This window comes from Solanum tuberosum, unplaced genomic scaffold (assembly GCF_000226075.1).
Source record: "Solanum tuberosum cultivar DM 1-3 516 R44 unplaced genomic scaffold, SolTub_3.0 scf00103, whole genome shotgun sequence".
NCBI lineage: Eukaryota > Viridiplantae > Streptophyta > Magnoliopsida > Solanales > Solanaceae > Solanum > Solanum tuberosum.
In genome coordinates this window covers 910,114-925,299 of record NW_006239027.1, presented here as the reverse complement: position 1 = coordinate 925,299, position 15,186 = coordinate 910,114, and the positions used below count along the sequence as shown (strand labels likewise).

The window sequence follows — 15,186 nt, the reverse complement described above, 5'->3', positions numbered from 1 at the left end:
AATTCACAAAATATTTCACTTAGATAATATTTCAATATTTCCCCTTTTCCCTTTTAAAAATAGTCCTAACTATAAACTAATTCAATTTTTGCAAAGTTAAGCTAAGTTAAAATTATTTTAGCCAAATAAATTAATTGTCGGATAACCGCATTAGCGGATATTCTAGGTGCTTTAAAAACCTTCCTAGAATATTAATAAGAACCTCGAACCTTTTTTTTAGTTTTCATTAGATTCCTGTTTTAGTCTTTTGAAAACAATAGTTTTCTTGATTTTTCTTAAAAATTAAGTGGCGACTCTTAAACCAGTCCAAAACATATTTCAAATAAAACAAATCTTATAAAAGTATAAGTTTCGTCAAGTAATTTGATTGTGTATTGCAGTACGCTTGAGTATTATCTTTTTTTATAATTTGAAGTGTTTTGATTTGATCATAGATTTTTGAAATACGATTACATTGTATTTTACATTGAAAAAATTAAATTTTTATGAGTAGAAATTGAAATTTGAAAATCAAAAGTGTTTTAAGATTCTTCATTATTAAGTTACCTTATTTTGTCTTTTTTCTTTTGGGTCAATTACTTTTTGGTGACAAATGACAATGTAGCAATAGCTATTTTGAATTTCTAAAAATATGACTTACTACAATCACGGTCACAATAATCTTGGGTAAATTTGATAATTTTATGAAATCTTTATGTTAAATTTTTATTTTTATACAGGTAATCTTTGTAAAGTTATTTTCTTATCAAATGTTCCATTTTCACTCTTTTTTTTTCTTCCCATATATATATATATATATAACCTAGCTAGTCGAGTAGTAGTACATTTAGAGTTTATTTGGATTGATTTATTTCAAGTATGTTAATTTGTAAACATTTTTTAGTATTATTTGAATAAATTAAAAAAATTACTTATATAAGTACTTGATTTTAAAAAGTCAAAATCCAAAATCCAAAATCCAAAATCATAAATTAAAATTTCTAACCTATAAACAGAAAAACCCAATATCTAATTCAAACATATGCTTACACTTGTTCCTAATTACTCTCTCGGTTCCTAATTACTTGTTCACTTTTTCTTTTTTAGTTGTACCTAATTACTTGTCTATTTTGACAAATCAAGAAAATACATTTTTTTTTACCTATTATACCCTCAATTCATTATTTTGAAAAAAATAGAAATTCTTGAAAATCTTAAGTTTTTAATTCTCATTTCACAAATTAATAAGGGTAAAATGGTAAACTCACTATGTCAATTATTATTTTCTTAATAGGTATATCAATTTAAAAGTGAACAAGTAATTAGGGACAAAGAAAATAGTCTTTAACTAAATAATTGTTTATTTAAAGCAAATGATTCTTTGCGGTCATGAAATGGAAGGATTAAAGTTAAAGTCTTATAAAAGTGAAAATATTACTATTATCTTTTGTACTAAAAAGAAAACTTGGGTGGAAGATGTGTCCCACATGCCACGAGTGATGAGACTAAAAGAAATGTAGAACGTAAATTACTAGGAAAAAGAGACACAAAATTTTATTTTATAGGGAGATATCATTCTTTTTTACAAATATATCTTTTTCTTTCTATCAAGAGATCTAAATAGAAAAAAAATGGTTATGGAGGAAATAATGAGCTTTGTGATGGAGAAATTGAAGGAAGCCATACTCATATTGATGAATTTTGGTGGTCAAGTGCTACAAAAAATGATGAATTTTATTGGCCAATTGCTAATGAAACCCGTAAACTTGGTCGGACAAGGGCTATTGTTCCTCAAAAATTTTGGCTGGCAAATACTATTGTCGCTGCTAAAAGTTTTCAATCAAGTGCCACTTGCCCTCAAGAATTTCGGTTGGCAAGTATTATTGTCACTACAAAATGTTTTCGGACAAATGTCACTTGCCCTGAGAAATTTTGGTTGGCAAGTACTATTGTCACTGCAAAATGTTTTTGGACAAGTGTCACTTGCCCTTAAGAATTTTGGTTGGCAAGTACTATTATTGCTACAAAAAGTTTTGGGGCAAGTGACACTTACCCTGAGAAATTTTGGTTGGCAAGTACTATTGTCACTGCAAAATGTTTTTGGACAAGTGTCACTTGCCCTTAAGAATTTTGGTTGGCAAGTACTATTATTGCTACAAAAAGTTTTGGGGCAAGTGACACTTACCCTGAGAAATTTTGGTTGGCAAGTACTATTGTCACTGCAAAATATTTTCGGACAAGTGTCACTTGCCTTTAGGAGATTTGGTTGGCAAGTGCTACTAGCGCTTGAGAATTTTGGTGGGCAAGCGCTAGTAGCGCTTGACAATTTTACTTGGCAAGTGAAGAGTTTATATGTACAACTTATGAATTGGTTCAACGAGTTGTTTCCACCAGAGACAAGAATTGAAAAGATCAATTACTGGTTTCACGTAGCTTTACCCTATATCATAATCGCGGTATTTCTAGGTATCTTCATATATTGTTGCTACTACCATGGTGGATTACTGCTCAATATAATGTATGATCTCAAAACAACGTTTGTTGGACTTTTTAACAACGTAAAACATCTCTTTACATGTTGCTGGAGATCAAGTAAAGATATGATGAAAGCTCCAGGCAGAAATATTAGAATTCCAAGAGCTAGTTTTGAGATTAATCCTAGATTATATTTCCTTAATCTTCGTGCTAATCCTGGTGATATGCTTGTCTAGCTAATTAGTAGTACTTAATTAGCATTTTTATTTGATGCTAATTAAATGGTCTATCTATGAGTATGAATTAACTATATAAATATTGTCTATGAATACGCCTCTACAAGAATGTAGTTTTTTTTTTACAACTTTCCATGTAATATGTTAAATCATAATATTATATTTGTCGTCGTTGTCCTTAATTTGTCGTTGCTGCTGCAGAGGAAATAATAATAATAGGAGAAATGTGGAGATGATGAAGGCTCAACGTCGTAGGAAATATTATTGAAGTTTGTAACAAAGTTAGAAATTCAAAAAGATAAATATGTCAAACGAATTCAAGATCTAAACTTGATCGTAACTTTTAATATGTTTTGAGCTTGAAAATATTGGGTTTGGATGACCTAGCCATACTAATGTGTTGGCTGCATCACCATGCCCATTGCCTGTAATTCCGTCTACCAAACTTAATCGTAACTTTTATTTAACTATATTAATAATATTAATCATGTTTCAAATAATAAATGAAACAGGAAGGAGTATTATCTTTCGTACGAAAAAAGTAAAAATAAATGAAAAAGTGAACATGATTTGAGGAAAGATGTATGAGAAAATGACCAAAATGATCCTTAATAGATAATGATTATTTTGATCTTTAATATATTTCACTTTAAGTTGAAATGTTCTTTAATTTAAGATAAAAAAATGTTTATTTTGATCTTTTATCTTAAATCTAACAAATTTATATATAAAAAAATTAATCATAATGAGTAAGGCTCCCTTCAATTTCTCCATCACAAAGCTTATTATTTCCTCCATAGCCATTTCTATTTTTCTATCTTGAAAGAAAGAAATAGATTTTATTAATTAGTAAGAACGTATATATGATCTCTCTATAAAATATAAAATTGTGTGTCTATTTTTCCTAGTATTTTACATTCTACATTTCTTTTAAGTTAAGAAATCTTAATTTATAATTTATACTTAATTTATAATTTAAACTTTATAATTTATACTTAATTTATAAAAGTACTTATAAACACTTAATTTTAAACTAAGATGATAAAAGTCAAAATTATAAATTAAGATTTCTTAACTTAAAAGAAATGTAGAATGTAAATTACTAAGAAAAATAGACACAATTTTATTTTATAGAGAGAGATCATACTTTCTTACAAATATTCTTTTTTTTTTCTATCAAGAGATCTAGATGAAAAAAAAATGGTTATGAAGGAAATAATGAGCTTTGTGATGGAGACAACTGCTTTTAATATAATGATCAACTAATATGGAAGGAGTACATGCGAAGATTATCATAAATTATCTCTATATAATTTTAAAAACTGAATAAATAAAATTGATTTCTTTTTTAAATACAAGTGAACAAGTAAAATTAAACCTGGAGAGTATAAATTAAATTACTATTACCAAATTGTGTGTGATATGAATGTATTGATGAGTAATTCTTCCACGCTTAGTTGACTATTGACATTCCCCAAGTGTACAATTAATTAAATAGAAAAAAACTAAAATTTGCTATATATTGAACATTAAGAAAAAACTCATCTATGTTATTTATTAATTTTTTTGTTTATTTATGTTATTTTTGTTTGAGAAAAGGTTCATACATGTCATTAATTGTTAACTGAATACAATTTTGTTTTGCAAAATCATTTTTTTTTACATATGATCAATTATAATTCGGACACATCATTAATTAAATTATTCTTTTAAAAGGAAAAGGCTCAAATAAGCCATTGACTCCTTTTCTCAAACGAAAATAACTTAGATGAACCAAACTTTTAATAGATGACATAAATAAATCTTTCCCAAAATTTGATAACATATTTAAGCCTTCTCCCTTAATTAAATTGCATATTTCCAACGTTAGATTGTTTAGTTGTCCAATGTTAAACTAGCAATCGAAATGGATCAATTTTTTTCCTATTTAAGAAGAGTCACTCTTCCACATCTACACAAAAATTAGTCAAGATGGAAAAAAACAGTGATAAAATAATATCAAAGAAAGAAGAAAAAAATACTAATAATGATGAAGAAAATAGCAAAGCTAAGGAAGTTGCTACTGAAAATGAAAGTGCTTCAATTTTTCATACTGTTGAGGAGTTTTTGGATGAAGTCTACTCAATGAATTTTCTTAGTGAAATGATGAAAATAATTGATGATAAAGACTTGTCAATGTCTGATTATGATGCAAGGGCCACTTCAAAGAAGAAGAAGATGAAAAAGATTATCAAGAAATAAATTTCTTAGTATTATTTTCTAAGTTTTATGCATCATGTCTTCAATCTTGAATTATGGTTGCCGTCTCTTTTTGTTGTGTACTTGTGTTTTAATTAAATTGTATTTTTATTAATTTCTATGTCTTATTTTGTCTGGCACTGTTTCACTTGGTATGTTGTTTAAGAAAAAGAAAAAAACTACTATTGAAAAATTTGGGATCTAAAACAATTCGTACATATTTGTGTGGTTCATTAGGAGTAAAAGAGAAATTTAAAATTAAATTATTTTTAATTATAATAAAGTAACATTATTTTTGAGATGCATTAAAAAGGAAAAGATCTCGGATAAAAGTTAAGTTCAAAATCGATTTTTTTTACGGTACCAATATTTTTCCAACAGAAAAGAGAATTTTTTTTAATTACAAAAAATCAATATTAATAATTCTTTTGTGGTTGCTTATAATGTAAAAGTTAATAAGACAATCGAAAAGCTTTTTTTTTTTTTTAATCAATCTCCAACTCAAGACATCTTAAAAGGCAAAATTTAGTACCAAGGAGGTTCGATATTCGATTCAATATTTTAAAGATTTGATTTTGATAATTCAATAATACGATAATTGGTAATCGGAAATATATATCAAATACACACCTTAAAAGAATTTGGTATAGTCAATCAAATTTCAATACAATATTTCAATAATTACAAATTTAAGGGAAAAAATATTTTAACAAGATAGGTTCTTATTCAACTTTTTGACATGTTAATGTTTAGAGAAATGATGTTAGATATACACTCTTAGTTCTAATTATACTATATACTTACTCAAAAAAAGGTACTAAATCTTGAAAAAGTTAATGAAGAAAAATTGAATTTAAATTTAAATTCTTAAAATAAGTGTGGTCGGGTAATTTAGGATAGAATAAGTATATGAATAATTTTATTTTTACTAATCTTTGACTATAATCATATACTCCCTCTGTCCACAATTGTTTGTCAGGGTAAGGTCATGCACATCTCTCAAGGAAAATTTAATACAAGATGTAATTTGACTAATATAACCCTACTATATCAAGAATACCAAAAGTCCACATAACTTTTCAATTGAACTACACAATCATTAAGGGCAGAATTGGAAAAAAGTGACTAATTATTTCTTGATTGTTTAAATTGACAATTAATCTTGGACATCTATTTTTAGTATACCTGCCAAACAATTGTGGACGGAGGGAGTATAAAAGAGAACCTTAGGTCCGCCTACATGGCGCCACCACAAATCAGACTTCCCTTTTAATTTATTTATTTAAAAAATTAGCCTTCCCTTTCATGAAAATCATATAAGAAAAGACCATTCGATCTGTCTCTTTTTTCATCCGTCGTGAGACTCTTCAATAGGTAGACCGTTGATATTCCCCAAATAGTACAATTAATTGAATTACATAATTCCAAAGTATTTTTGCCTTCCAAATTATTGAGTTCTCCAATGTAAAACTGACAATTAAAATGTACATAATTTTTCCTATATAAGGAGAGTCACTCTTTATCTATTGAAACAAAAAATAAATAAAAAAAATGGAGAAAAAAAATAGTTGTAAACATAATTTGGAGGAGATGATATAGAAAATAGTGAAGTTGAGGAAATTGAAAGTGCTTCAAGTTATGTTGTTGTTATCTCATTGAATGGTGTGTGTGAAAAAATGAAAAAGTTTGATCAACATGATTTTTCAATTTTAGAATATGATGCAAGGGCTAATTCTAACAAAAAGAAGAAGATGATGATGAAAAAACTTGGCAAGAAATGAAATTATTTCTCTTTTTCTTATATTGATGCATGTTGTTTAGTTACTAGCTTGTGTATTAATTAAATTATGACTCTTTTGTTAGTTCTTCTGTCTTAATTTATCAGATGTACAGTTTGATTTGACGTTGAGTTTAAGAAGAAGATTATGTATAGTCACAGATGTTTGTGTGATTATAAATTATTACTGAGTTTTATTTGCTTGAACATATTTAAGTACAATCTTAGAGATTCGTCAAGAATCATGTTTATCTACTAGATCAGGTTGCAGTCCATACCGCCAGTAGAGAAAATTTGGTCCTATAGTTAAGTGAAATGAGAAACAGAGAAAATACAAACTAAGTAAAACAAGAAAAATGTGTGATAGTCTTTTAAATTTACCATATAGTTTCTTCCAAGAAAATATATGAGGTAGAATTCTTGGAAATATGTCATGTCATAAGTGATCCATGGCGTCGTTTATGGAGCCTTTTTTTTTTTTAATTCCTCAATCTCTTTGAAGTTTCCATGTAGGAACTTGTAAGGAGGACCTTGTATACTTTGAGATTTCATCATAAATTGTACATGAAATGGAGTCCAACATAGCTTCTTAACGATCCTAACAAAGATCACTAACAAAGAAATGAAAAGAAAACTCGCGAGAATGATATTGTTATTGGTTTTCGATTTATCGGTTTTAGGTCTTTAACGGTTCGGTTTTCGGTTTAACCAATAAGAAAATGATTTCAAAACAAATATATAACTTATCCAATAATTTGACGTGATACGCATACATCGAAATAATCATCACAAACGGGACAACAGGGACCGACATGCTGTATTTTGGTCATCACAACAAAGTCTTGGTCAATTTTCGATCACCATAATATATAAAACGAGATCCCCTTTATGCAATAAAGAGAATCAAATAAAATCAAATCATAGACAAGAGTCAAAACAGTAGCAAATGAGGCCATGCTTATGGTAAATACTATATAAAGAAAAGACCCAACTAAATGAAGTTCTTACTTTATTTTTTTTAAAAAAAAACACAATCTGAATTCTGTTAATCAAATTGCACATATTTACAATCGTACAAAAGCTAATATTAGTCAATTATAAACTAACTAAAGTAAATAAGTAATACTAAAAAGTAGAACCTAAAGGTTAAATAACTAAAAGTAGAGAGGAGAGTTATTGTTAAGTAGTGTTAATTATTGCATAGGCTTTTTATATTTTTAGTCTAATATACTACTAATTATATTAATATTTTTTGTTTAATATATTATATATATGTATAACTAAAAATTAAAATAGTAAATAATTATATTCTTAATGGGTTATCGGTTAACCCAATAACCCAACAACAATAAACCAATAACACTTTTATCGGTTCGGTTTATTGGTCGGTTCAATTTTTGCACACCCCTACTTAAAGGCATGTGAGAGATAAAGAACTGATCAAAAAAAATATTTTAAAAATATTTTAACTTTTTGTTAAATACATTTTCTAACTTTTGCCTTTAATTTTATTTTCTATACTTTTTTCATTTCTTTTTCCTTTATCATTTTTCCTCCTCTCTCTCTCTCTCATCACTCAACACCCTCCCTACCTATACATCTCCACCACCATTGTTGAACCACTATGGTAGCCCCATCTCCTCACCCATCTTCTAATCCATTTTCATAATTTGTCTCACAATTACTCACAACCATTAACCATCAAAATCACCAAATAATCATTAAAACTATTATTTATGTAGTAAAACAATAAATTAAAGTCATTAATTTCTTGCTCAGACAAAATTTATCAAGCTTCAAATCTTATTTTTTGTCTTTATTAATGTCTGATGAAGAATCTAAACTACACACAATAAGAAATTCACGAAGTTGAACAGCAACAATCAATTGATTCTACTCAATCCCGATAATTCAGTGATTTCTTTTAGTGTAGAAAGCCTAAATCCTCCACTATTTAAAAATAAATAAAAGGGTGTATTCATCCTCAATCATAAGATGAGTAGCGAGAACTTCAAGCTTAAGATTGGTAACAATTGTGGAATTTGAGTGGGAGAGGTGAAAATGGGGGTTTAAATAGTTAATAAAGTAGTTGTTGTGGTGTTGCTAATGAATATTGATATTTAATTTGTGGGTTATAGAAGGATGGAGTGGGGGTGGGGAGTGATTAGAGAGGAATGGGGTGGAGAGAGAGAAAGGTTTTGGGGAGTTACATGTAAAGAAATTGAAGCATGTCCTAGGAAAAGTGAAGAGAGGAGAAAATGAAGAAGAAGAAGAAATATAACTACTTTTTTTTATTTTATCATATGCGTGATATTTGACAACTAGCAACGCGTGGTGCACACTACATGGAAAGAGGTTGTATAGTTTTAGGGTGGTTTATATTCCGCTTTAAAATAGTTTAAGGGGGTAATAGAATCTTCGTAAAATATAAGTGTATCGTTAAAAATTCAATTATAGGTTAGGAGATTATTTGACCATTTTCTCCATTTAGATTTATAGTACACTTTTAATTTTAACTTTGGAAAAAAGGGAACCTTAGTGGAATCTCTTGCCTCTACCAAAACCATGGGCCTTGCACTATGTTTGGATGGTTTTTTTGATATTGATTTATAATGTATTGGATTATATTATATTATATTATTTTATTAGATAATTTATTTTGTAAAAATTAGACAAATGACATAGTATAAAAAAGAAATTACTTCATTTCCCTATTCTTTCATTAATTACCAAAAATCCTTTTTTTTAGTGTTTTTCGGATACATAATATAGCAGTGTGGATACTTAATATAGCAGCGCGGATACTTTAATTAATAATGGGTGGATACTTAAATTATTAAGTTGTTAGTCAGCACGGATACTTAATTAACGAGCGGATGCATAATATAGCAGCGCGAATACTTTAATTAATAACGGGCGGATACTTTAAATTATTAAGTTGTTAGCAGCACGAATACTTAATTAACGGGCGGATGCATAATATAGCAGCACAGATACTTTAATTAATAACGGGCGGATATTTAAACTAATAAAGTATCCGATTAAGTTGAATTGGGGGAAAATAAGGAATTTTTGTATTTTAGAAAAAGAGTAGGAAAATATTGAGAATAAATAAAAAAGTGTTGTGTATTTAAGTAATTTTTCCATTTATTTTCTATTTTCACATACTTTATATATGAATAATTTGAATCATAGAAAGGTATGATAGACAATAAAATATGAAGCTTTTGGAGTTCATTCAAATTACACTCTTTATACGATTTTTATTTTTATTTTTTATGTATTTACTTTTTCAAATTTCGAATTGTGAAAATTATAACTCTGCCACTAATTATAGTTATTCTCTCTGTTCACTTTTAATTGTCATGCTACATTTTTTGAAAGTTAATTTGACTAATTTTCAAAGTTAAATTAAATTACATTAATTCAATATTTTAAATATTTAAAACTACATTATACATTTCAATTTTTTGCATATCAATATGTAAAATGTTAATCAAAGTTAAATATTATTGTTTGAAACTATGACAATTAAATGTGGGCGGAGTAACAAATAAGTAAATTTTAGTGTCATTCCCCTTTTATAAAAGCCGGTCACATACACAGAGTGAGAGAGACAATAATCGGAGCAGAGATTCTATTTTTTTTGCGAAATTATCAATGGGTAACATAGAGAGCGTAGCAAAAGCTGCACTTGAGAAATTGAAGGAGATGAATATGGTGGAAAACGCAAAGGAGATCGTCAAAAGAAAAACGCCGTTTGTATCGGAATATGCGCGGATCTTATTTGATGGGTTACTGGAAAATCTGAAGCAGATTGTCGTGAAAACGATGCCGTTCGGGCGAACTTCATCCGACTCTCTGCCGGTGCTGCAGCGGCGGCGGAAATGGGAAGACGATGAAAGCTCCGGGAAGGAATAATGTAAGGATACTGGAAAATGCGAAGGAGATTGTCGTGAAAACGACGCCGTTTGTACGAACCTCATCGGACTGGTTACTGGAAAAAGCTCCTGCACGGATATCTACTTCGATAAATTCGATCCGTATAGCTCCAATATATTACACCAGTCCAATCGGATTTCTGCTGATTTTGTTCCTCTGCCGGTGCTGCAGCGGCGGCGGAAATGGGAAGACGATGAAAGCTCCGGGAAGGAATAATGTAAGGATACTGGAAAATGCGAAGGAGATTGTCGTGAAAACGACGCCGTTTGTACGAACCTCATCGGACTGGTTACTGGAAAAAGCTCCTGCACTGATATCTACCTCGATAAATTCGATCCGTACAGCTCCAATAAATTACACCATTCCAATCGGAGTTCTGCTGATTTTGTTCCTCTGCCGGTGCTGCAGCGGCGGCGGAAATGGGAAGACGATGAAAGCTCCGGGAAGGAATAATGTAAGGATACTTAGGCGTAATTTTGAAAGCAGTCCTAAATCCTATTTCCGCGATCTCCGCTCCCGAAAAAACTAATTTCGGTATAATTATTTGGTATTCGATATCTACGTATTTTGTTTAATTTTTAAGTTCAAACTCGAAATATTTAGTTATAAATGAAGGTATCTCATCTATCGTGATATCACTTATGGTGTGGATTTATGTAATTTTATATACTATGTGTTTGTATTTCAAAATTTATAAATATTTGATTATGAATTTAGTTACTTCCTTCGTTTTACAAAGAATGACCTAATTTGACTTGACACGAAGTTTCAAAAAATAAAGAAACTTTTGAATCTTATGGTCCTAAATTAAAGTTATGTCAAATGTACAAAATTGTTCTTTAATTTTGTGGCTTTAAACATGCCACGTGGAAAGCTGAAATTAAAATGTTACCAAAGAGGTCATTCTTTTTTAAACAGATTAAAAAGGAAATGAGGTCATTCTTTTTTAAACGAAAGGAGTATTTGATAGTAACGTGAAATTATTATAGAGATTCATAATTTGAGACGGAGGGAGTATTTATTGAAGTGGGACAGGCTTAGATGCATCTACAATCCAACAACTTGTTGCTTTATCAACTGTATCGATCCAATAATTAATGTTGTTGGATGAAAGTTAGGTGATAGAAATTAATATCAAACCTTGTGAAATTGTTTATGTACACTATTGATCTGAAAAAAGTTTGTATCAAAGAGAGAAAACTAAAAGGCGAATTAGTCTTGAATCGAAGAGTAGAGGTAAGATCTGCGTACATTCTGATATTTTTCAATTGAATTTTGTGGAATTACGTTGAATATGTTGTTGTTGTTGTCGTAAGTAGAGTGATGGAATTTGGAAGAGGTGAATTGAAGGTAAGAGGTACAGCAGTAATGGAGAAGATGAAATCAATAGAAGATATTTTGAAGATGTTGATGGATTCCCCAGTAGGATTTATCATTTCAATTGGGTTGATTGTGATTTTGTTGTCCTTAATTTGTCGTTGCTGCTGCAGAGGAAATAATAATAGGAGAAATGTGGAGATGATGAAGGCTCAACGTCGTAGGAAATATACTTGAAGTCAGTGACGAAGTTAGATTTTCAAAAAGATAAATAAAGTTCGTATGGGAAATTTAACATCTTATATATATACTAGATCGAGTTCATCTATCTACATAGCATAATCTTTCAACAAAGGCGATTCAATTGTTCCACTGGCTCCTAATTCGTTTTGAGCTAAGAGATATCATCTAACTTGTGTATTGTGTTGGCTGCACCCAGCACCACCATGTCCACTGCCTGTAATTCCTTTCATTTTGAATTTGAAGTTAGGAGGGTATTACACGAGTTTGTAAATCGAAATGGAAATCGAACATTTCCTAGTTAAAAAGTGTGGAATTTCGTTTGAGCTATCATTTGTCAGGACTCTTTGGCATAAGATGCTTGATTTAGATATAAGACATTTATTCTGTTATTATTCTTGTGGCATAAGATGCTTGATTTAGATATAAGACATTTATTCTGTTATTATTCTTGTGGCATAAGATGCTTGATTTAGATATAAGACATTTATTCTGTTATTATTCTTGTGGCATAAGATGCTTGATTTAGATATAAGACATTTATTCTGTTATTATTCTTGTGGCATAAGATGCTTGATTTAGATATAAGACATTTATTCTGTTATTATTCTTGTGGCATAAGATGCTTGATTTAGATATAAGACATTTATTCTGTTATTATTCTTGTGGCATAAGATGCTTGATTTAGATATAAGACATTTATTCTGTTATTATTCTTGTGGCATAAGATGCTTGATTTAGATATAAGACATTTATTCTGTTATTATTCTTGTGGCATAAGATGCTTGATTTAGATATAAGACATTTATTCTGTTATTATTCTTGTGGCATAAGATGCTTGATTTAGATATAAGACATTTATTCTGTTATTATTCTTGTGGCATAAGATGCTTGATTTAGATATAAGACATTTATTCTGTTATTATTCTTGTGGCATAAGATGCTTGATTTAGATATAAGACATTTATTCTGTTATTATTCTTGTGGCATAAGATGCTTGATTTAGATATAAGACATTTATTCTGTTATTATTTTGTATTCTCTTTCGTTTTCTTAATTGGAAAAATAAAATAACAAGTTACAAAAATGATAATAATTACATAATAGAGATTGATACGATTCAATTCAACATTTTGTTCGTTCGAGTTTTGAAATCGAACATTTCCTAGTTAAAAAGTGTGGAATTTCGTTTGAGCTATCATTTGTCAGGACTCTTTGGCATAAGATGCTTGATTTAGATATAAGACATTTATTCTGTTATTATTTTGTATTCTCTTTCGTTTTCTTAATTGGAAAAATAAAATAACAAGTTACAAAAATGATAATAATTACATAATAGAGATTGATACGATTCAATTCAACATTTTGTTCGTTCGAGTTTTGATTATATTGTAGCTTTATAAGTTGGATTAACCATTGATATTACCCTAATAGTAGTATGCAATTCATCTCATTAATTCCCACATCTTTTAATGCCTCAATTTTCCAATCGACAACAGGGGAACCGTAATAGACATTCAATAACATTAAATATATATCTATTAAATTCAAACCCGAAATATTTAGTGAAAAGTGAAGGTATTCATCTGTTTCGTCAAGTAATTTTGGTTTTTTTATAATTTGAAGTGCTTTGGTTTAGTCATAGATTTTTGAAATTCGATAACATATATTTTACATTGAAAAAATTAAATTTTTATGAGTATTCAAAAGTATTTTAAGATTCTTCATTATTAAGTTACCTTATTTTGTCTTTTTCTCTTTTGGGTGACAATGTAACAATAGCTATTTTGGAATTTCTAAAAATATGACTTACTATAATCACGCTCATAATCTTGGGTAAATTTGATAATTTTATGAAGTCTTTATGTTAAATTTTTATTTTTATACAGGTGATCTTTTTAAAGTTATTTTCTTATCAAATGTTCCATTTTCACTCTTTTTTTTTTCCTTTCCATATATATATGTTTAACCTAGTAGTTGAGTAGTATATTTAGAGCTTATTTGGATTGCTTTATTTTAAGTATATTAATTTTTAAATATTTTTTTAGTATTATTTAAATAATTAAAAAGTTACCTATACAAACACTTAATTTTAAGCTAAAATAATAAAAAGTCAAAATTCAAAATCCAAAATCATAAATTAAGATTTCTAACCTATAAACAAAAATACCCAATAGCTAATTCAAGCATTTGCTTAGACTTATAATCAATTACTTTCTCTGTTTTTAATTACTTGTTCTTTTTTTTTTTTAGTTGTTCCTAATTACTTGTTTATTTTGACAAATCGAGAAAGAATATTTTTTTACCTATTATGTCCTCAATTAATTACTTTGAAAAAAGTAGAACTTCTCGAAAAATCTTAAGTTTTTAATTCATCCAATTCACAATTAATAGAGATAAAATAATAAACTCACTATGTTAATTATTATTTTCTTAATAGGTATATCAGTGTTTGGCTAAATAATTGTTTATTTAAAGCAAATGATTCTTTTCGGTCATGAAATGGAAGGACCATTAAGTTAAAGTCTTATAAAAGTGAAAGTATTACTATTATCTTTTGTACGAAAAAGAAAACTTGGGTCGAAGATGTGTCCCACATGCCATACTGAAAATGAAAGTGCTTCAATTTTTCATACTTTTGACTTTTGAGGAGTTTTTGGTTGATATCTACTCAATGAATTTTCATAGTGAAATGAGGAAAATAATTGATGATAAGGGTGTGTTTGGTATGAAGGAAAATATTTTTTGAAAAATGTTTTTCAATTTTCTCATATTTGGTTGGGTTAATTGTTTTGGAAAATGTTTTCCAAATCAACTCATTTTTCTCAAATTTAAGGAAAATTGACTTTCCTTTAAAACTTAAAGAAAACATTTTCCAAATCTCTCTTTTAACTTCAAATTACAATTACTTTTTTGTTGAAAAAATCAATTTATTTTGTCCTACCCTCAAACCAGCCCCCACCCCCACCCCCAACCCCAAAA

At 28.7% G+C, this 15,186-nt stretch overlaps 1 protein-coding gene across 2 annotated transcripts in view; it reads left to right on the top strand.

Moving 5' to 3' along the window:
* LOC102585716 (uncharacterized) overlaps positions 1-11,367 on the top strand; it is a 17,233-nt gene extending 5,866 nt beyond the window's left edge. The window contains exons 2-3 of one of the 2 annotated variants that reach the window (XM_015309313.1): positions 10,633-10,698; positions 10,870-11,367. In XM_015309313.1, coding sequence (XP_015164799.1) covers positions 10,633-10,698; positions 10,870-11,176 — 373 coding nt within the window. In that variant the 3' untranslated portion in view covers positions 11,177-11,367. Of the gene's footprint in view, positions 1-10,632 lie in introns of both variants that reach the window. The other variant, XM_006348596.2, reaches the window with a different exon arrangement.
* The last annotated feature ends 3,819 nt before the right edge of the window (positions 11,368-15,186 follow it).